Source organism: Channa argus, chromosome 24, assembly GCF_033026475.1.
Source record: "Channa argus isolate prfri chromosome 24, Channa argus male v1.0, whole genome shotgun sequence".
Lineage (NCBI taxonomy): Eukaryota > Metazoa > Chordata > Actinopteri > Anabantiformes > Channidae > Channa > Channa argus.
The window spans coordinates 5,647,163-5,667,669 of record NC_090220.1 but is presented as its reverse complement, the minus strand read 5'-3'; the positions used below and the strand labels follow the sequence as shown (position 1 = coordinate 5,667,669).

Sequence of the window (20,507 nt, the reverse complement as noted above, 5' to 3'; positions counted from 1 at the left end):
ATCGAGTTCATATTTTGTCATCTAACAATTTTCTCCTTTGTATCTCTTTCTATAGTAAATATAGTGACTTTTAAACAGCTTTAGTCCCTAAACAATAAGCTCTGGTTGTATGAGCCAACCAGGGTTTCCCTGTTAATTAGATTAAGAAGTATAAGTGTACTGATGATATCATTAATGACTTTATAGGGCTTTGCCTTTATAGTTTGCCTTTGTAGTTTATCTTAAAAAATATTTAAACGTTGTCAAGGAAACAATGCATACAATAGTTTGTTACTAGAGAGGCAGTGAATTCAGCTCAGCTATTGAAAGGAACAGACGGGGACTAGAAGAGAGACAGTAACTGGAGCAAAGGACCTGCCTAAGATAGTGGGGACCGCAACAAGGTAGAAGTGAAAGGTTCAGTATGTAGCTGTGGAGGCACACGGTTTCTGACCGGGTTCTGTGGATTTAGGAATCGCTTTGAGAAACTTGTTTGATGGAACTGATTTGTGAACGTGTTTGTGGAATTCGTCCGTTGTAGGTTGAGAAATGTGGAATACAATAAATGTTCAGTGTTCATCATACAACGATCTCTAGAGTGGACACTTTTTGGAATGGGTAAGATCACCTCTACAGAAGTGACAACATAAACGTAGCCCTTTCTGTAGCCTGCTACTTCCTAATCACTTTAAGAAAAAAGACTCCTGTCTGTTCTATGTCCTAAAATCCTATTTTGCACAGATCTCATTAAAGAGAAACAATCTGTACTAAAACACTCACTTCAGATTCGCTTTGGATTAAAGCATCTGCCCAGAGACTAAATGTAAATGTATATCTAAATGATGTACCCAACAAGAGACTACCTTAAGTCTAAGATGTTATCATCAATGCATGTTTGAAACAGTGGCTTTTGACTTAAGGGGATACTTCCCTCAATGATGTCTGGTGGCACTGGACCACCCTACTTACACTCCCCTCACACACATTTGTTTTTTGAGCTGGAGCCGTCTGGGCTGTGGTCAGTGTTAAGGTGTGGGCTCTGCCATGCTGACATTTTCTCATCCACTATGACCTCCTGACCCTTGGACTGTCTGTGTCTGACAGTAGCTTGCTGGAGCTATCACCCCCCTCCAGGAGCTTGCTACAGCTATCACCCCCCTCCAGGAGCTTGCTGGGGCTAGCACGCTGTGTACTCTTCCAAACTCAAGCAACAGAATGTCTGACGTCAGAGCAGCTGAGGATTTGAATAGATCTGGCCTGATGTCTCCTCTCTTTGGAAGTCTGATCTGGGGGCTATAGTGTACAACAGACCAGCAAGAGGCAGAAAGAAAGCAGATTCTAAATATAGAGTTCAGTTCATGGGCCGAGACAACGTCTTCTATCTGGTCTTTTAATTATTAATATGACGGCTCTAGGACAATTCCTTGGTCCTGGGTCATCATTTTGAGTTGATCTGTCTGGAAGGTAGAAGAGGTCAAGTCCACAGTCTGCCTCTGTATCACCGGATTGATCTCTTTTGTTTGACACATTTTCCTCCAGCTGCTTTCTTTATGCAACTGAAAAACTCACATCAAGCTCTGCCAAATTGGAGAAATATGAGTTCCTATGTGGCAGAGGATGACTTGCAGCGAGACCAAATCTATGTGGTGCTGCAGCTCATATTTATAGGCTGCATGGGTCTTTGTAATTACCCTATTGCCATTGCTGTGTCTGTGAATCAGCTCTCTCTCCAACCCAGCATGCAGCAAGCCTCTGAGAAAGGAATGCTAAATACATAGGACCAGAATATGCATATGCCATTATTGTGCAGACCTCACATTTGGCGGCATTTTTGTTGCTATCCACATTTGTATTCCCTTCTCCAGACAAAGTTACTTGCATGACACTGGGGAAAAAAATGTGACCGATCTACTATAGAGCGTATTATCGCATTCCCACACAAACATGAGCAGTTGTTCCCATTTCGATATGATACATGTTCATTCAAAAGCAACTTAAAATAAAACTTCTCCCCCATTGATGTTTTTCTTCTAGTGATTTTTTTTCCTCTTTGACTTCAACTGACTTATGTGCAATTACAATCACCAAACTCCTGTGTTAATTAATGCTAACAATTCTCTAAATCTTGCATGTGCTAATTACCCCCCCCAAAAGTCCAATCAACGCATCTCAACGCCACCCATCACATAAACAGAAAAGCTGTGCAGTTTCTAGAAATAACACCAACACTCCAGTGGTGGCATATAAATAATAATCCTTCCTTCTTTTTAACACTTTCATTTATTTCCGGCATTATTTTTCTGCAACCAACAGAAATACATGAAATATATATTTGCCCTGAGGTATAACGATAGGAAGGCCCACATGATGTAATTGTCCAAATAAGGGGCGGTGCAAAGGGTGGAGAAGGCTCTTCCTCTCTATGATGTCATGTCACCGTGGCAGTTTGCTGGCGATAAGGTAAGAGTAAAACGTCACATCCACAAATGTGGTTTGACTACTCTTATCGTTGTTCTGCAGCTCATCTGTGGAAGGGTGAGAACATCACGAACACAGAGTAGATAAGCTGCCTCTTCTTTTTCAAGAAATTCGCTTGATCCACATGAGCCCTTTTCTGGTTGTTACTGATATCATGACACCATTCTGATTGAAGGCTGGTCCCAAATGGAATGTATTAGTGTGTTGTGTTGTGTGTCTGAAGCACGACTAAAATGTTCCCCATCCCTGAGTAAACACTGACTGCATCCGGCTCTCTCCCTGTGGTTCCCGGCTCCCTCATTGATCGGCCGGACAATTTATTAGCCATTGTGACAGTTTCCTGTACAGCCAGGGTCGACAGGGGAAACGGAGAGGTATGCAGATAAAATGCTGGAAAACATGGCGCACAATACCTATTGTGTTTTAATTACAGGTTGAACTGTTACCAGTAGAATGTTTTCCACATACCTTTTAGTGTTTGTGTGCCTGCTTGTTATTCTGCATACATGCCCCCCTATCCTTTCTATTCCCTCAGCATACTTGGTAACCACATAACTTCTGGAATATGACAAGCTTGAGGCTGAAATGTTCACATACAAGCGGAAATACCAAGGAATTCCACAATAAAGCGATGAAAGTTGTGACAATGGCTTAGCATCCTTGACGTACAGCTTGCATCCAGTTCAGTTGACAGTTTCAACACTTTAATAGGTAATATTGGATCAGAACTGGATGAATAGATTCCATTTTATTGACATTGTCTAACTATTCCATGACCTTGTACATGAGGGTGACAAGGGCATTGGCTTTTGACCTCCCTGCAATGCTTTACTCAAGTACAAAACAATAGAGACTGGCAGTACCAAGCAATGTTAGGATGCAACATTAGGCTTGACCTGAGGTTATCAAACACCACAGTAGTTGTCTTAACAGCTTAGAAATTAAACAAGCTGCTGTTATACTAAAGTGTGTAAATATGTCCTGTATGTCATGTTAGCACAACTTATGGCTCAAAACTGGTGCATTTTTAATTTTGATCTCTCCTCTGTGTCTGTGTATATGTATTTAGAATTGTACCGACAGTGTTAGGCATTTTACCATTCGATACCTGGCAGGTAGTATCCACCCACAGATAATGATGCCCATTGCATACTAAACCAATGCTGAGTGTGATCTGTGAAGAAATTACAGTTGTTAATTGGGTCATTTTATTAGTTTGAACCACTTTTTCTAAGCTAGCCTGATTTATATGTAAGATTGTTTACTGCAGTGTAAAAAGCAATGCTTTCAATCGCCTGCCTTTTTCTTTCAGGTTTGATTTTTTTCCTTTGTGTTCCTCGCTTGTAAAAGGCTAAATTGCTTTTTACGTCCAAAAAACTTAACTATTTGACAAACTGTGTGTAACTTTGCTTATACATATACACTGCTCAACTCCACCATTAACACTGACTAATTCTTCTTTCCCTTTCAGGGGTCGCCACAGCGAATCATGTGCCTCCATCTAACCCTGTCCTCTGCATCCTCTTCTCTCACACCAACTAACTTCATGTCCTCTCTCACTACATCCATAAATCTCCTCTTTGGTCTTCCTCTAGACCTCCTGCCTGGCAGCTCCAACCTCAGCATCCTTCTACTGATATATTCACAGTTTCTCCTCTGAATATGTCCGAACCCCCTCAATCTGGCATCTCTGACTTTATCTCCAAAACATCTAAATTAATTTGTTCCTGTGTCTTTTGTATTTTCATCTTGTCTGAATGTCTCCCTGCAGTTCTCCTTCCCGCCAGCTGAGGCTTCCCCCACTCAGTTCCACCCCAGTCTTTTTCCAGTCCGTCTTGGCTTTCCGCTCCTCAGCTGGCACCGGTCAACACACCTGATTCATATCACCTTTTTTGTTTTATAAGGACTCTCATTCCCATTGTTTGTTCCTAGTGTGTCTCCCCATGTATCCTGTTGTCCACATTCTTGTTCATTTTTTCCCAACCACCAGCTTGATAACCTTTTCAGTGCGTCAGTCAGTCAAAATGTTGTTTTGTTAGTTAGTTAGTCATTGTAGTGAGTAAGTCTTGGCATTCGCTAAGCTGTACAAATCGCTGGTCTCACCAGCATCTTGAACATCTTTCCTTTCATTCTCGCTGATACTCTTTTATTATACAACACCCCTGACACTTTTCTCCACCCCTTCCAACCTGCTTGCAGTCGCCTCTTCACCTCTTTTCCCCACTCTCTGTTGTTCAGAACCATTGACCCTAAGTACTTAAAGTTCTGCACCTTCTTACTAACATCTTAATTAATAATTAATAATTTAATGGAGAACAAAGGTCAGTGGGGCCATTCTACAGCTACACAGCCCTATACACAGCAAACTGTAAAACACTGTGTGTAAAGGTGTTGGAAATATACAAACTCAGTGCTCAAGTAAAACTGCAGCTATTGACCTAAACGTTAAGGTGAATTGTAGCTCAAGTAAAAGTACTAAGCAGCTTTTCTTAATTTTGCTTAATATCCAAAAGTAAAGTACTCCAGTATGAAAATAATGTATTTTTAACAACTCTGATAATTGTAATTATGGCAAATCATGTACAGTAATTATTAAATAAATAAGGGTCAAAGGTCACAGTTTGTAAAAAAGGAGCAGATTTTAACCACTTTATGTGCTGATGGCTGGTTAACCTATAATGATACATCAGCATTTATTTATTTCATAACAATTAAAAAAAAACAAGTCATAGTTTTATATTAACACCACCAAGTGGTATTAATGTTGTGGCCAAATGGTGTATGAATTTATGGCTGGATCAGTACATGTAATAGTGCTGCAATAGTTATAAGGGCTGTTACAGTAGAACATTATGAACATTATGCAGCAAAAATCCATTGTACCATGACCTTCCACGATTCCATGATGAATTAGAATATGAATAATTGCATTTTTTTTAAAGAAATACAGCTACGCCATCTTGTGGAGGTGAAATGGAATATAAAGGCTTTTAAGAAAGTGCAAACAACAAACAGAGTTGACACGTTCAGTGAAGCCACCATGAAATGGGTAATGGGAACAGAATTTGTTACAAACTGTATAGAACATAATAAAAATCCATCTTTAACTCTATTATAGACATATGTTGTGGTCACGCCTGATCCTAATGAGGACCGGAGGGTCCTAATAAGAACAAGAGGGTCCGCATTATGAAACAGCAGCTGCTTGCTAGTTGGGGGATTCCTATCTGGAAAACTTCATTTGATGATCCTCAAAACTAACACTTCAAATTCAGCAAGTCTGTCTGAAAACAAGACTCTGTCGGAGAGATTTAAATCAACCATGTGAGTACTGATAAATGTCAGCAAAATTCAAGAGAACTGAGGTGGTGTCAGTGAAGCAGTTATCTCGGGGCTGGGCAATATTAACAAAAGTTTCATCAGCTGTATATTTTATATTGTAATAGGAACATATAATGATATTTATTTTTTGATGAGTCAGCTAATGCCTTGTTTCTTCTTACAGGATTTTTTGTGTTATTTATGACTTTAAAATGTCAACATTCTGTGCTGTTTTTAAGTATGTAAAACTAAATAAAAGCCTGTCTTGATGAAATAACAGCTCACTTGTTAGGGTTTATTGAGGGACTGATGTTATTAGCTGGTGACATCAAGATTGTAAAGTAAGAAAAGTAGTAGTAATAATAATAATAATAATAATAATAATAATAATAATAATAATAATAATAATAATAATAATAATAATAATAATAATAATACTTCCAGAAGTTGGAACAGGAGACCATTAGTGGGACAGGATTTTGAATACTTAGTGAGAGTTTTGTTGGAAAATTTATTGAAAAACAGCATTTTCATTCAGAATATTCAAGCATTAACAGTGCAATGGAATTACCAGTGTTAACAGGACAATAGTAACCTGCCTCCACTATGAAATTCAACTGAGGTGTTATCATGAGAAAGAAGACTAACAGATTCTGACTGTAAAATGTCCATGTTTGCTTTTCCACTTGGTAAACATTTTCTCAGATTCTACAGCTCTCTGGGTTACATTTTGGGCAAAAAAAAAATAAAAATAAAAAAAATAAAAAGTCATTTATTCTACAATATAAAAAACACTGTAATAAACCTGAGAGACCAGGGGAACCCTTTAAAAACAGCATTAGACCGTTTATCAGTGTGACTGACAAATCTTCTAAGAGCATGTAGCCAAAAACATAACTGCTTCAGGTCAGCTCCAATATATATTGTTTCTCCACAACTGTAGCTTTTAACTTAACTTCAGATATTTACATAGAAATTAACATCATGGCTCTTTTTCTTCTGCTCTACTCCTGTTGCTTAGTTCCATGGAGGGCTCAGGTGCAGGACCCTGCTGTGGTGGGGTATTTTCTGGTAACACACACACGTACATGTTTTAAACATTTTAAATCAAAATAGGGAGCAGTTGAACTTGTTATTTATGAAAATGACAGTTGCAACTTAGTGGTAAATAATCCCTCGGTGGTGGTTCAGTATTAGACAAATGTATGTCAGGCCACAGACCCAACCCTTATTTAGATGCCAGCTAAATCAAGCCCTGTTTCAGCAGAATAAAGATGTGAATAAACACGTGATGTCAGCTCAGATCCAAACAAACATGTTGTTGACATCTCTGCCTCTGAGCGTCCTAAAAGTGGCCTGTCAGTGTGTTACTGGGGCATGTGTGCACATAAGGGGAATTTGTTATTCACCACATAAGGAGGAGCGTTCTCTCACATGTTCATTTCAACATGTATGTAACGTTGTAATGTTCTCAAAATCAAACGGGCTGATTTTAGCATGAAATTAAAGCTCAAAGGACATGTAAAACTTTGTAAAGTGTTTCACAGGAGCCATAACCATGGAGCATTGCCATTTGGTGTTAACGTTTTGTTGCTGTGATATGAATAAAAGGCAGTAGCTACCCATTTTCAGTACCTTCAACCAATAGCTGAGCTGTCTTCCTGTCTTCAGTGATGTAAAGGGAGGTCATGAGAAAAAACAGTCCACCCAGGATGCCGACAAATGGGCAGAGCAGGAGGCTATACTTCAGACTTTGGAAGCTCCAGTCAGCATTTGTTTGTGTAGGTTTGGCATTGTTTATAGCATCAGAGATCTAATGGTGCACAAAATTAAAGACAGAAAAAGTTACAGTCCATCTCAACAGAAGTACTACTGAAACAATACACTCAAAGTAGAACTATTTCTTACTATTCCTATTAGGTAAGGACTCCCAGCATCACCCAGGAGATGACCCACTGTAATCTGGAGAGCCTCGGCTGTTGACCTTCTGGTTGGTACAACAATATACTGAAGCAAAAGTAACATAAAACAACACATAAGTTTCAGCTGTCACCAGACTGTTTTCTGTTTTCTTACCCAAGCATTCAAACTCACCAGCAGCATATCGGTTAGGACAGCCCAGTTCAGTGATAGAAATAATTCCCCAAAGAAAATAAACACCTGAAATGAGACATTTGACACCCAGTAAAGCAAATAATTAGCTGACCAGTTAATTATTAATTAATCACATAATGAACTAACAGATTGATTTTTTTAACAATTGCTTTCCAGTGTTCACTATTTTGCAGGTGTTTTTTTTTTTTTTTTATCAAAAGTTCCTGACAATTTGATGTCACTGGACTAAGTGTTTTGAGGGGGTGGGCAGGGGTCTGTGTGAGCCCGATTTCATGTCAATCCAACAGTCTAGCTGAGAAGACATTTTCCTAAAACTCTAAACTGTGAATGCAGTATTTAATCTCAGGTGACCATTGTTGTCTGGAGAAAATCATTCCAAAGTTCAGCCAGTATTTGTTGTTTCACATCTGGTCTAAATTGTTTTGACTGACTGACAGACCTAAGTTTGCCATCTCTTCAAACATATCTACAAACATGCTCTTTTAGCAACATGACATTAGCACAAAAGACACAAGTTTGTCTCTTACGTAAGTAGTTGGAATATTTAATGATGCCACAAAGATGGTGATGAAGAGAGAGGGGACCGATCCAATCATGCCCACTGCACAGATGAGTGGGTCGACATTTGGAACCTTATCCCTAAACCATAGGGAAAATCGTGTGCCAAGAACCCCACCCAGAATGCCCGTCACTAACGTCACAGCACCAAAGATATAGCTGTAAAGGGAGCAGAGGCAGACAGCTTTCTTAAAACTTTGTGGCAGTTTTGAAAGACAATATGTGAATGTATATTGATGCCGGTCAAAAGTCATGCTGCACCTGTCTGTGGTGTTACATTGGTCAGTGGTGCATGGCGGTCGGAGCCCCTGAGTGACCTGAGCTCTGGAAAGAAAGGTGGGCATCCAGAAAGCCAGGGCTCCAGTGAGGAAGGCCAGAGCTGTCAGTCCAGATGTAGACCACAGGTAACTTTTACTAAGGTCAGGGTAACAAAAAAAGGTTTATAAATACGGTGAACATATCTGCAGACATTCTGCGATACAGTTTAATCTACCAAAATATGTTGGAGATGATTCGGAAACACCGATCCTATTACTGTACACAGTCCAACAAACATCCAATCCATCTCAATATATCATGGTAACAACTCTTCAATAACAAAATTAAGGGATACATTTCAGTAATGTTTACTGATCCGCTGTTTTTAAAAAAAAATAAAAATCTATTGTCCAGGATATATTATTTTACCAGTATTAACTCTATGCCTTACTTTCTAAGAAGATACTTAAGGTCCTCTAGGTAAGAGCTCTGCCCTGAAACGCCCTCTCCATGGGTTTCTGCAGCACCTCTGGGTGGGTTAGGGCATAAGAAGACCAGCAAGATCAATCCAAAAAAACCCATGATAGGGGTGATCTGATAACACAGAAAGCATGTCAAAATTAGCTCATTTTGGATTAATCAGTAATAAATTACCATTTACATTAGTAAAAACCACAATGTTCTCACCCTGAGAGCCCAGCGCCAGTCCCCTGTAAGAGTAGCACACCCTGCCCCTGTTATGTAGCCAAGACCACTGGAGACATAAAAAAAGCCCATATGTTTTCTGCGTTTAGGTGCTTCATGGAATCTGGCTTTCTCACAATACGACACACATTCAGTGAGGGCAAAGTCACAAAAATCCTCTGCAACAATCATCCACATTCTTCAATTAGCTTTTTATTCTGCCCACAACACTTAACACCTGCAAAGTTTGTATCTAACCTTCCAACAGGGATAAAGATGTAGAACACACTGATCACAATGCTTCGTTGACGTCCAACGAACAGGTCACCGATGATGGTGGGAGCAATAGTGGAGTAGCTGGCCTCTCCAATCCCAACAAGGGCTCGCAACAGCATCAGAAGCCAGAAGTACTGAGGACAAGAACAAGGACAAGCAGCATCATAGGAACATATCAGCATGGATCAGTGTCAAAAAACTATTTCGCTGCTCATTTAATATTTTATTCCTTGCAATTCAGGGCAATTTTCATACGGTGAGTAAATGCAGGCTAAGACAAAACAATAGAGGAAGAAAAAAATGTAGCAACAGGAAGTGACATCATGTCACTTCAACCCTGTTGCTTTTTTGTTTCTTGGTTTATGCTTCTCGTCTATTGTACATGAAGGCCCCTATAGTGTACTTACAGACCCAGTGACAAAAGAGCTTCCGGCTGCAGTCCCAAGCCACACACATAAACCACCAATCATGATGTATTTTCGGTTGTAGCGGTCCCCAAGGTATCCAAAAAGAGGGGCCAGAAGTAAGAAGCTGCAGATGAAAACTGTAAGCACAATAATTATATATTTTATTTTTTTGGTGCTGACTCACTTTTTCATTAATACCAAATGAAGATTTACATTTAAACCTTTTAAAATACAAGCCCTGCAAGGACATAAGCAATCCAAACAATGATTTCTCACTAATTTAGAACCACAGGCCAAAGTGTATCACACTTGTGTGTATGTCTAATTTTATATTTTTGCTCTGCGATACAGTTCTACACATGGGTGTCAACCAATGTGAGAGGTGTGAAAAGTATATTTCACAATCTCTCAAAGACAAAGTTGTGTGTGCGCATCTGTCAAGGAGACGTAAGTTATTACCTGTCTGCAGAAGTGCAGATGTGCTGTCACGTATATCAAAGAACTTCTGAATGTCAGAAAGCACACCTGTAAACAAAAACAAAAGCAAGCCCCACCAAATTGAATTCAGTAAATATTGTTTATTGACAGCTTGCTGTCATATGTGCACAACATCTTATCTAACCTGCTATTGTGTACCGTTCCATGTAATTCAGCAGATTGATATAGCAAAGCACAGCTACAGTTATGTAGGCATGTCTAGTTGACACAGGGGGTTTTTCCTCGGACTTTGGTGTAAGAGATGCAAGGCTGTTTGCAAATGAGCCATAGTGTAGACTCCAACTGGAGCCCACACTCCATCGAGGTTCTGGTCTGTCCTGGAGGGTAGTCACAGATCCCTCCGGCTCCATAGTAAGCAGCTCTGTGGTCGCCTGGAAGTAGAAAACGTGAGATTGAGTTGTAGAAGCTAATATACCCACTGCAATCTCACCAAAGATGATAATGTTGCAGCATGTGCACAGTAGTTTTGTAACAAACCTCAATTTCATTAACCTCAGACAACCACACTGAAACTTAACACATGGAAACCTATCATCTATAGAGCTAATGGCATGCAGTCTATATATTTCTTATGCGTTGCTTTTGAAATCATGTGCCGTAAATGTAATGTTTGGCAGTTTGTGGAAATACTTACATGACACCAAAGGCAATTACGCAACACTGTAAGCGCACAATGTGAAACTGTCTCAAAGTGACCAAGAAAGCAGAAGGATGATTTTGTGTAACTATTTTTTAGCTACTTCTTACAACACATCAAAACACCATTGTGGCCAAACAGTAGACAATTATTGGCTGGTAATGTAAAGAATATAGGTTACATTATGTTTAAAAATAAATTAGTTTATTGATATGATGTCTGTGTACAATTAAGAATCCTAGAAAACATTGTAAACTAAAAAAGAAACATCATTAAAGCTTTCATTACTCACATTCTAAATGAACAATTTAAGAAAGGTTGAAGACATAAAAGCTAATTGTAAATTACAGCATTTTTGAAGATTATTTCAAATCTGGTGCTTTGCCTCTGTTAATGTTAGGAACCATGTTATGCTGCAGCAGTGTTACTTTCTGCAGAAGTGAACTAAAAAAGTGTCACCATGTGTACTGCTCTAAAAACAAGGAGACCATATGTGCATAGTTTTGTCTCTGAACACCACAGTTCAATACAGCTTCACTGTGAACATGTTTGCTGAAAGAACGCGTTTTTTATACGTGAATTTTTGTTAAAATAGCTGTTAAAATTGTCATAAAGAACACGTTAGAGAAAAAGCAAATAAAAACCTCACCTAACCGTTGATAAAGTCTTGATTGTATAATGTTCTCAGTTTAATTCATATTTGCAGTTTTTAAAGGGAGAGTGCAGCTGCCATTGTCTCTCTGAGGCTTGAAGAAGTTAACAAATAACTCAGTGTGAAGATGCCTCAAGATATATTGAGTTAGTGAAATGCCCAGCCCACTCTAAATTGGTCATATGCTTTCTCAAACATGTCTATTGTGATATAATGCTGTAAATATTTTTATTTTTTTCTTTCTTTCTTTTTTATCAATTCATTCTTTTAATAGGTGAGAAATGTTAATGTTGATAATAGTAGTAATAATATGCTGTAATTATTAGTGATATTTACTTAAAATAACCTTTTAAAAATACATTTTAACTTCCATCCTGATAAAGGCAATTCTATTCCATTATTAATATGCTTTCTAGACTTCTCAAGAAAGGACTTGAAAAATAAATCTTGTTTTTTTAATGTAGTTAAGTTTGCAGGTGTTATAGATGTGTTTTGGTGGTTCTCTGCACCAAGTTGGTTTAGTGGCATGCTAAACATTGATGTTTCACCTGTGCAGTCATACTGAATGTGCAGATTGTATAGCAGATAGTATATTAGGTTGGGTTGTGACAAACAACATGGACATATATGTACATGCAAAATAACCAACCACAAAAACAGCTGCATGTTACTCAGCAGCAACTGCGTCTATCTACCAATCCACTTCCTCCCTCACTTCTGACAACATTGGAGACACTCTGTAAATAAAACAGGATGTGACATTAGTTTCCATCTCAATTAAGAAGTATTTATTTTGAATATAGCTGGTAATATAATGCTGTACATGATGAAGTGTGACACTATTTTTATTTATTTGTCATGCATATTATTTTGGCTTTTTCAAATATTTATTGTTTTAGTAGTGTTGTGATGACATACCATTGTTGGTTTAGAAGGTTGTTAATAGTTTTAGGTGTTGTTTTGTTGAGCGCTACTGGAATCTAATCAGTTGCCACCATCTAGACTACTATCTACTGTGAATAATAGGGTGGAATATCAACTGGTTTTATTAAGCAGAAATGTTTCATATAGGGATTAAATGTGTATGACTAGTCTTCTAGACTCATCATGTTAGCTCACAGATTCTATAGGGAATTATTAATGCAGCTCAGTGGGTAAGGCAAACAAATGTAGTAGGCCTAATTTGATTTTATTTATCCTTTATCCAAAACAGGCACTGGCCAGATTCTTCTCAAAAATCAGATTAATATCCCACCTTACATCTAAGTAGTTCTTACCTTCTCCGTACCCATTTTCCATAATTAAAACAAAATTTTTACAATTTAACCTTATCAATGGCACAACCATTTCGTGCAGCCAAAGAAGGGAATAGGTCCAAATCTTTCATGTCAAAGGGGTCCAGGGTTTATAGTATTTATTTGACAATGGAGGTTACAAACAGGCAAGGCAATCTGACGTTACTAAATTCTGATTTTACCACAGACTAACGTGTTTTTTGTGACATGGGGTGCGAACTGCAACAAATTTAAGAGAACACTGCTCATCCAAAAGGTGGCAGTAATGAATCAACGAGGAAGCCGGATACTGTAAAATAGCGAACGAAGAAGCAGAAGAAGAAGCAGCAGCAACGGTAGCAGGAGGAGGCGGCGGAGAAGAAGAATGACGTGAATGTTAAACGGAAAATAGACGGGACTGAGTACTGTCTGGTGAACGTTAATTTAACGCTGTAACCTCGAAATATTGTCATTAAACATAGTTGCATTCCATTCGCTAACTATGACAGAGCCTCAATCAGCGCTTTTACTCAGGAGACAGCTCGCAGGTCAGTAAATGTTGGTGGTAACTGATGCTGGCAGCCTGGCCAACGGTGGGACTTGAGCGAACCCTGCTGTTAGCTGTGATTCAAACGATGGTGCAGGCGCAAAGTGTGTTCTTGAACCTTCCACATTAACGTTTTGGTCCCTTGACAAATGAATTGCGGGGGGGTTCTAGTAGTGCGTGTCGATAGCCACACTCCTCCTTCGGAAAATAAACGCGTCCACTGTACTGGGAGACCAACTCATTTACATGTGTGTGGACGTTGCATACTGATTTCAGTATGAAAGCCGCTGTCAGAATCCCCAGTGACTTTCTACTTCCGAGCTAAGCTAGCTAAAAGCTGTTAGCCTAACATTAGCCTCTAGCTGGGTCGACTGACCGTATGTGTTTACGTATATTTTATACGGCATATCAAGTTTTGTTGTGTATATTTGGATGCGGTGTTTACTAGGCTCACGAACAAATTGGTGGTAGTTATTGCTTTATGGATATATCAAGGGAGCGTTTTCGTTAGTTGATCAATTTTGCCTTGTTTATTACATTGACATGTTAACATATTTAGCTAGCAAATCTGCTGTATTTGTGGGCTCAGTTCATGTCAACTGCTGTCACTGCTCTTTGCACCAAGAAGCTAATGTTAATCTCGTATTACCTCTGTTCGCTATTTTTGCAGTCAGCTGCGAATTAAATTTAGCTACTCCAATATTAGCCACTTTCCAAAAGCAGCTGAGTAGAACGGACATTGTGTTTGTTTTGGTTTGGTACCACCAATGTAACATGTTAAGGTTTGATTAAAATTGTAAGATCTGTGTGCAAACTGTTAGGGTTTTATGCGTTGTACTTAGAATCCCAGATTCACTCTCCATAGTCATGGATGTATATATATATGTATATGTGTATGTGTATGTGTATGTATATGTGTGTGTGTGTGTGTTACTGTATGTTTAACCTATATGAATAGACTGTGTGCTAGTTTACTGGGAAATCATATCTCAAAATATCATATCTCGAAAGTAACAATAGATGACTTCCTGTATGAGTGCCATGTTTGCTAGTAAACATTTGATATTATCAATGTTTCATTATCTTCTTGAACTAGATTTGCATTTAAATAAACACTTGTAAACAGATTTATTTGTAGTGTTTTTTTTAAATGCACTCAGTTTAGAAAAGTTAAAGTCCAAAATTCATATAAGGATGAAGTCATGACAATTGAGATTTGGCTGCATTATTTTAATGTCAATCATTGCTGATAAAATTCCTCTAAATGTTGTGGGATTGTTTGGATCCTATATACATCTTCATTTGTTTACAGCTGTACCATGTGTCAAATAATTATGCAATTTTATTTCAAATAGGCAAGATAGGGGATGGCTGTAGCTCAGTTGGTAAACCCTGTGGTCCGTGGACCACAGTGTGAGTGGTTCAATCCCTGGCTATATGTCGAAGTGTCCCTGGGCAAGACACTGAACCCTTAACAGCCCATTCCCCTCCCCAGCTGTGCAGTGGTAGAAATTGGGGAGGGTTGCGTCAGCAGGGGCATCCGGCGTAAAAAAAAAAAACTGTGCCAAATCAACATGCGGACAATGATCCGCTGTGGCGACCCTGAACTCACAGGATAAGCCGAAAGGACAAAAAAATAAATAAATTTCAAATAGGCAAGATCTACCAGAACTTTTTAAGGACAGTTAGCAAAGTTATCTTTTTGGGGTCTTCCAAATATGTTAACACACCAATTTTGATTATTATTAGCTAAAATAAATAGGAGGTTTGATGATTAAATTGCTTGAGATTAAAACTTGAAAATTGTAGTTGTGAGTATGAGTTGGCCCTGGACTAGGCTACTGTATGGGTTCAGCAGCTACATGTTGCTTCTTACTAAACCCTAAGAGAAGGGTTACATTGTCTCCAGCTGTATCCAGAGAAGCCCATCATTAGTTAGCTCACCGTAGACTCTTTTATGTAAGCTGATGGTGAATTAACTTTCATTGGCATTTGGTTTTGTTTTGTTTTTTTAATTTCCAGAGCTAAACAAAAACCCAGTGGAGGGATTCTCAGCAGGCCTGATTGAGGATAATGATCTATACAGATGGGAAGTCCTTATCATTGGGCCTCCAGACACACTGTAGTAAGTCTATTAATGCCTCATGCAACCAGCATGTGATATACTGAAATTGGATAAAAGTTGTTTCTATGTGGTCCTCTTAATAATTTTTATTGCCTCAATTTGTACTTGGTTTTTAAATCTTTACAATATTTACCTGCTATATTGATATATGTCCTTATCTCTTTTTTCACAGTGAAGGTGGTGTGTTTAAAGCCCATCTGACATTTCCCAAAGATTATCCTCTCAGGCCACCTAAAATGAAATTTATCACAGATATTTGGCACCCTAATGGTAAGTATATACAGTATGTGTGATGCTGTCAGTGATGTTTGTGTTTGTTCAAGGAAGTGAAGGTCACATGTTTATTGAAGCAATTGAGTGTTTGAAATGAAAATATGAAAGTTTGGAACATGTGTTAATGCATGCAGCTCATTAAGTAGTTTAACTTAAAGCTTATTCTGTGATTGCATTATGCTATTTCTAAGTTGTCTCTATATTATTTAAGGAAGTATGTTGAGTAATATTATCCACAGCAAAGGCAGCAAGGGTTTCCAATGTCAACAAGCATTGCAGTAGTAATTGATTACTTTATTACTGCTGACAAATGTAGTTGTAATAGAAATAAACTCAGTTGCACCATTATCTCTTTGGAGAGGAATGAGTAGCTTTAGGCTTGTATATAAATTCTATTTTAGTCACCATTACCTGTTTAATGTGTTACATCTGTTTTAGTCTTTGAATGAATGCATTTTAAAGTTTAGTTGCAGTTTTGCTCAGCAGTTTTTACTTTTTTATGCAGCATAAATACGTCTGGGATCAAGACGGCGTACTCCTTGAGTTTTTGTACAGGCTGATTATTAAATATAAAACATAAAGCTGTCAAACTTGCATTCTAAGTTTTTTAGAAAGGAATACAATTCATTAGAAAATGTTTTTAAAACGATATGAGAAAACCTGTGAAAAATGTGGACTAATTAGACTGTCCACATGTGTATTGATACACACCTATTCACATAGTAGACTTACGTCTGTAACTTTTTCGAAAAGCTAACTACTGACTCGAAGTATAAGCAGATCTTTTTTTATAGGAGCTGTCCGAAAATAATGTCATTTTTAGTTCAGTAGCTGATTGCTTTTAAAGCTTTTTTACATTTAAAATTGAACCAAACATTTCCCATGAACTGTTTTGTTTTCCCAGTTGACAAGAATGGAGATGTATGTATTTCAATTTTGCATGAGCCTGGGGAAGACAAATATGGCTATGAGAAACCAGAGGAGCGCTGGCTGCCCATCCACACAGTGGAAACCATAATGATTAGTGTTATCTCTATGCTGGCAGATCCAAATGGTGACTCGCCAGCCAATGTTGATGCTGCAGTAAGTTGACCTTTTTAATAGTTGATCAGAATTGGCATTTGAGTAAAACCTATGTGTTTCTATTTAAAACTATTGGCCAGTAATAGAAAGTTCTTCACCTTTCTTTTGTCTCTGCAGAAAGAGTGGAGGGAGGACAGACATGGTGCATTCAAAAGGAAAGTTGCCCGTTGTGTACGAAAAAGCCAAGAGACTGCGTTTGAGTGATTTTTAGCAAAGATCTAGCTTCATGTTTTCAGGGCAAGTATTCCAGGTCATTAATCACCTCTAACCTTACAGTAGCTTCTCTGTTTTACCAGGAAAATGTAATTAAGAATGTATTGTACTCTAAGCTTTTCTAATTGTACTAGGTAAACATAAGTAAAGCTAATCCATTGTAATACAACAGTCCTGCAGCATATCCTCCTTCTGAAGGTATTTATTTGAAAGGTTTTTGTTCAAATAATTTTGGAGAGGTATTGAGTCAAATAGGCTATAAAGTTATTTTGCAGAATGAGGGACACAGCACCAGTGTCCACACATGAATTCCCTAGGTAGACTTTTCCTTGAGAATGGCCATTCCTCTGGTGTTACTTATTTTTAAATCAGCTTTTCGCAACACAATTAAAGATTATAGAAAGGACAAGCAGCGGAATGAAAGGAGAGATGTAACACATATGGAGGTGTCCTTCGTTTTTAATTAAAGTACACCCAAAGTCAAAACTAAATGTTGCTTCTAAAGGTCTAAATAAGTCGCTTTCCACCATGTTTTTTTCTCCACTTTGCGCTGTGCAGCTCTCGCACACACTACATAAATAAACTCAGGAAGCAGTCTTCTTCCACTATACTGGTTATTATCTGCTGCATGTAGCTTAGCACATAGCATTTAAACTAGTTCCCAGATTATTCAAGAAACCTGATTTCTCTACTGAGTTCACATCAGGCTTTTTCAGTGATATTTTGACAAGAACAAAAAACCCATATAACCATGCTAACTCAATTCAACAAAGCTGCCAACAGCTGTTGGCTTGATTGTAGTCTCTGAATTACCTTGAGTGATCCAGCCAAATCCCAGTCTTAAACACCCTTGGAGAGACCTGATGGTGACAGTTGAAATACTTTTCACATCCAGTCCTATGAAATTTGAAAAGATCTGTCACAAAGAATGGGATCTGAAGGTCCAAACAAATGTAAATTCGAGTTTTCAGTTTTGAAAAAAACATGGACATGGAGTAGAAGAGAAATTTAAGTCTGTGTTCTCACCATCTCTCTAAAATGATAAATGAAACAAAAAAGTGAAAATTAGAGCCTTCTTCAATGTGGGATTTTAAACCTGTTGACATTGCTTGTACATCACTCTACATTATCATAATTTACATACACTAACTGGACTGTTGTTGTTTTCCAGCACGTGAGACTCATTATATCTGCCATTTGTTTTCCACATACCTGTCCTGGAAACACAGCAAAAAACCCCAAAACCTTGGGAAACATGGACTCTGAGAGTTCAGTTTTTATGATTGTGATCAACTAACTGAGTGGGAAAAAATGAGAAATCAGCAGTGTTGTGCTGTAATGTGTTACTCTAAAAATATATAATGTTGCCCATTTCCACCATTGACTCTCAGCCTGTCTTTAAATCTCTAACGCTTTGAAAAACTAATATAATGCTTTACTTTTGACAGGGAGTAAAGTAATACTAATTTTGAACAGCAATAGTTAACATTTTTTAAGTGAAGAGCCCAACAGTGGTCATTTAACATCTAATATGACGATTCAGAAAGTGACAGACCAACTTGAAGGGAATGAGTTTAGTCTTAACATTGTGATTTGGATGCATGCAGCTGGTGCAACACATGAGTTATTTTGTGTCACCATTTGTGTCTGTTGTTGACCTTAACAACTTGTATGTTCCTCCTTACAGTTCTCCAATTGAAAATCAACATGGCACTGTTTCCTGCACTCTTCCACACTGTCGCCAGGCTTGTCCTCCTTCATTTTGGCAGGAACAGACTGGCTGCTGTAGGCTGCAATAGAACATAAAAGTGATTACCAAGACTGACAGAAACCCGCCAAGCAAGTGCCAACTCAAGAAAACAAATCAAACATACCCAGATGATGATAAATGTTTCTCAAGTCTATGAACTGCTTCAACATTCAGGAAGATATTGTAAAGACATGTATATAGCACAGACTAAACCGGATAATATATAACCTCCCTTTCCATCTATCAAGATACTTAGACCAAATGATTAGCTCTGGTTTAGTAGATTTTTTTTTTCCATGTTTCTTTCTCTCAGATCCAGCATGCATTAGTTCTCTTTTAGCTTTTTTTTTTTTTTATCAGGAGGTCTTAAAAAACAAAAACAGCTGTGATGCTGTTGGGAACATGTCATCTGTAAGGAACTTCAAGCAAGAAATGAACAGCGTGATGGAAGGGTTCTTCGAGGAGTAATGCCATATTAGAAGCTGTTCTTGTGAGTTCTTTCTCTCTCAGAGCTCAACTTCATACCTGAATGATTTTGTTGTCCTTTCTCAGTATTAAGTCTTACCATCCGGTTCAGTTGGCTTGAGAAAGGCAGCATACCCCTTAATCTTTGTGCATGCTAAATTTTGTTTATCTCTTTCAAAAGTGCCTCCTAATAAATGCTTGGCCACTTCACCCTGCATTGAGCAAATGTTAAAAAATGTTGAAAAAAGACAGAGAAATTGTGTACCACCTATCTAATGACTTTATTTAATAGCCATTATACCAGGAATCTGTATAATTAGAATATTAGTAACAATTTGGTGTAGCAATAACTCGCCTAGTATGAAGCATACATGTTAATTTTTGACATCCTGATACAATTTAAGATCCTCATATTTCTGTTATTTTTTTAGCAGCCTCTATTTTTCTCGTCTGTGTTGTTCCCAGTAGAAATTGTTATGCATGCTGTATCTTTTGGTTTTTTTTTTGTTTTTTTTTTTATTATTGCTGAATGTCTCTGGGATTTTGTTTGAAAATGTTTGAGTGTTTGTTTATACAGTATGCCTGCCCATTTTGTTTTGTCACACTCTGCCCGGATCCACATAGTCATGTTTCTGCTCACTGAACTGTTGCAGTTTTGCCTAATGTACAAAGACAAAAATACTGATGTATATTTTTCATGTTATGAACCCTGTCACCTGTAGTGAGTTCTTCTAAAATATGACCTTTTTCAACATCTACTTGTGTATTTAATTCAGGTGTGTTTTGGATAACAAGACAACAGAAACCTTTCCTTAACACAACAATGTCAATTTAACCCAGTTTACTTTCCAGCTTTTTAGGCAAGTGTCCACTAAATGTTACTGATATTTAGAATAAGAAGTTTAAACTAAGGC

At 38.0% G+C, this 20,507-nt stretch overlaps 2 protein-coding genes across 3 annotated transcripts; one reads left to right on the top strand and one right to left on the bottom strand.

Moving 5' to 3' along the window:
- Window positions 1–6,269: 6,269 nt before the first annotated feature.
- spns3 (SPNS lysolipid transporter 3, sphingosine-1-phosphate (putative)) lies at window positions 6,270–12,009 on the bottom strand. 2 transcript variants are annotated; one of them, XM_067494765.1, is made up of 13 exons: window positions 11,861–12,009; window positions 10,699–10,945; window positions 10,536–10,601; window positions 10,077–10,213; window positions 9,652–9,803; window positions 9,397–9,463; window positions 9,161–9,303; window positions 8,713–8,865; window positions 8,421–8,610; window positions 7,873–7,938; window positions 7,687–7,785; window positions 7,414–7,591; window positions 6,270–6,846 (listed from the first exon to the last, which is right to left on the bottom strand). In XM_067494765.1, exons 2-13 carry the CDS (start codon window positions 10,922–10,924, stop codon window positions 6,761–6,763), a joined length of 1,563 nt encoding a protein of 520 aa, XP_067350866.1. In that variant the 5' UTR covers window positions 10,925–10,945; window positions 11,861–12,009; the 3' UTR covers window positions 6,270–6,760. The 2 variants fall into 2 exon arrangements, with proteins under 2 accessions (XP_067350866.1, XP_067350867.1); XM_067494766.1 differs by lacking the exon at window positions 11,861–12,009 and adding an exon at window positions 11,052–11,170.
- A 1,462-nt stretch (window positions 12,010–13,471) lies between these two features.
- On the top strand, window positions 13,472–20,349 carry ube2g1a (ubiquitin-conjugating enzyme E2G 1a (UBC7 homolog, yeast)). Its single transcript, XM_067494636.1, has 6 exons — window positions 13,472–13,685; window positions 15,707–15,809; window positions 15,982–16,079; window positions 16,987–17,165; window positions 17,283–17,402; window positions 19,066–20,349. Exons 1-5 carry the CDS (start codon window positions 13,640–13,642, stop codon window positions 17,367–17,369), a joined length of 513 nt encoding a protein of 170 aa, XP_067350737.1. The 5' UTR covers window positions 13,472–13,639; the 3' UTR covers window positions 17,370–17,402; window positions 19,066–20,349.
- The last annotated feature ends 158 nt before the right edge of the window (window positions 20,350–20,507 follow it).

What these genes read in the sequence shown, in the direction of transcription:
- spns3 (XM_067494765.1), bottom strand. Translation starts at nt 10,924, where the DNA reads ATGGAGCCGGAGGGATCTGTGACTACCCTCCAGGACAGACCAGAACCT. An exon ending in CTTAAGTATCTTCTTAGAAA is followed by an intron (nt 8,866 to 9,160) that starts GTAAGGCATAGA and finishes CCCTGACCTTAG; the next exon opens with TAAAAGTTACCTGTGGTCTA. An exon ending in CAATGTAACACCACAGACAG is followed by an intron (nt 8,611 to 8,712) that starts GTGCAGCATGAC and finishes CTCCCTTTACAG; the next exon opens with CTATATCTTTGGTGCTGTGA.
- ube2g1a (XM_067494636.1), top strand. Translation starts at nt 13,640, where the DNA reads ATGACAGAGCCTCAATCAGCGCTTTTACTCAGGAGACAGCTCGCAG. An exon ending in GGGCCTCCAGACACACTGTA is followed by an intron (nt 15,810 to 15,981) that starts GTAAGTCTATTA and finishes CTTTTTTCACAG; the next exon opens with TGAAGGTGGTGTGTTTAAAG. An exon ending in CAGCCAATGTTGATGCTGCA is followed by an intron (nt 17,166 to 17,282) that starts GTAAGTTGACCT and finishes TTGTCTCTGCAG; the next exon opens with AAAGAGTGGAGGGAGGACAG.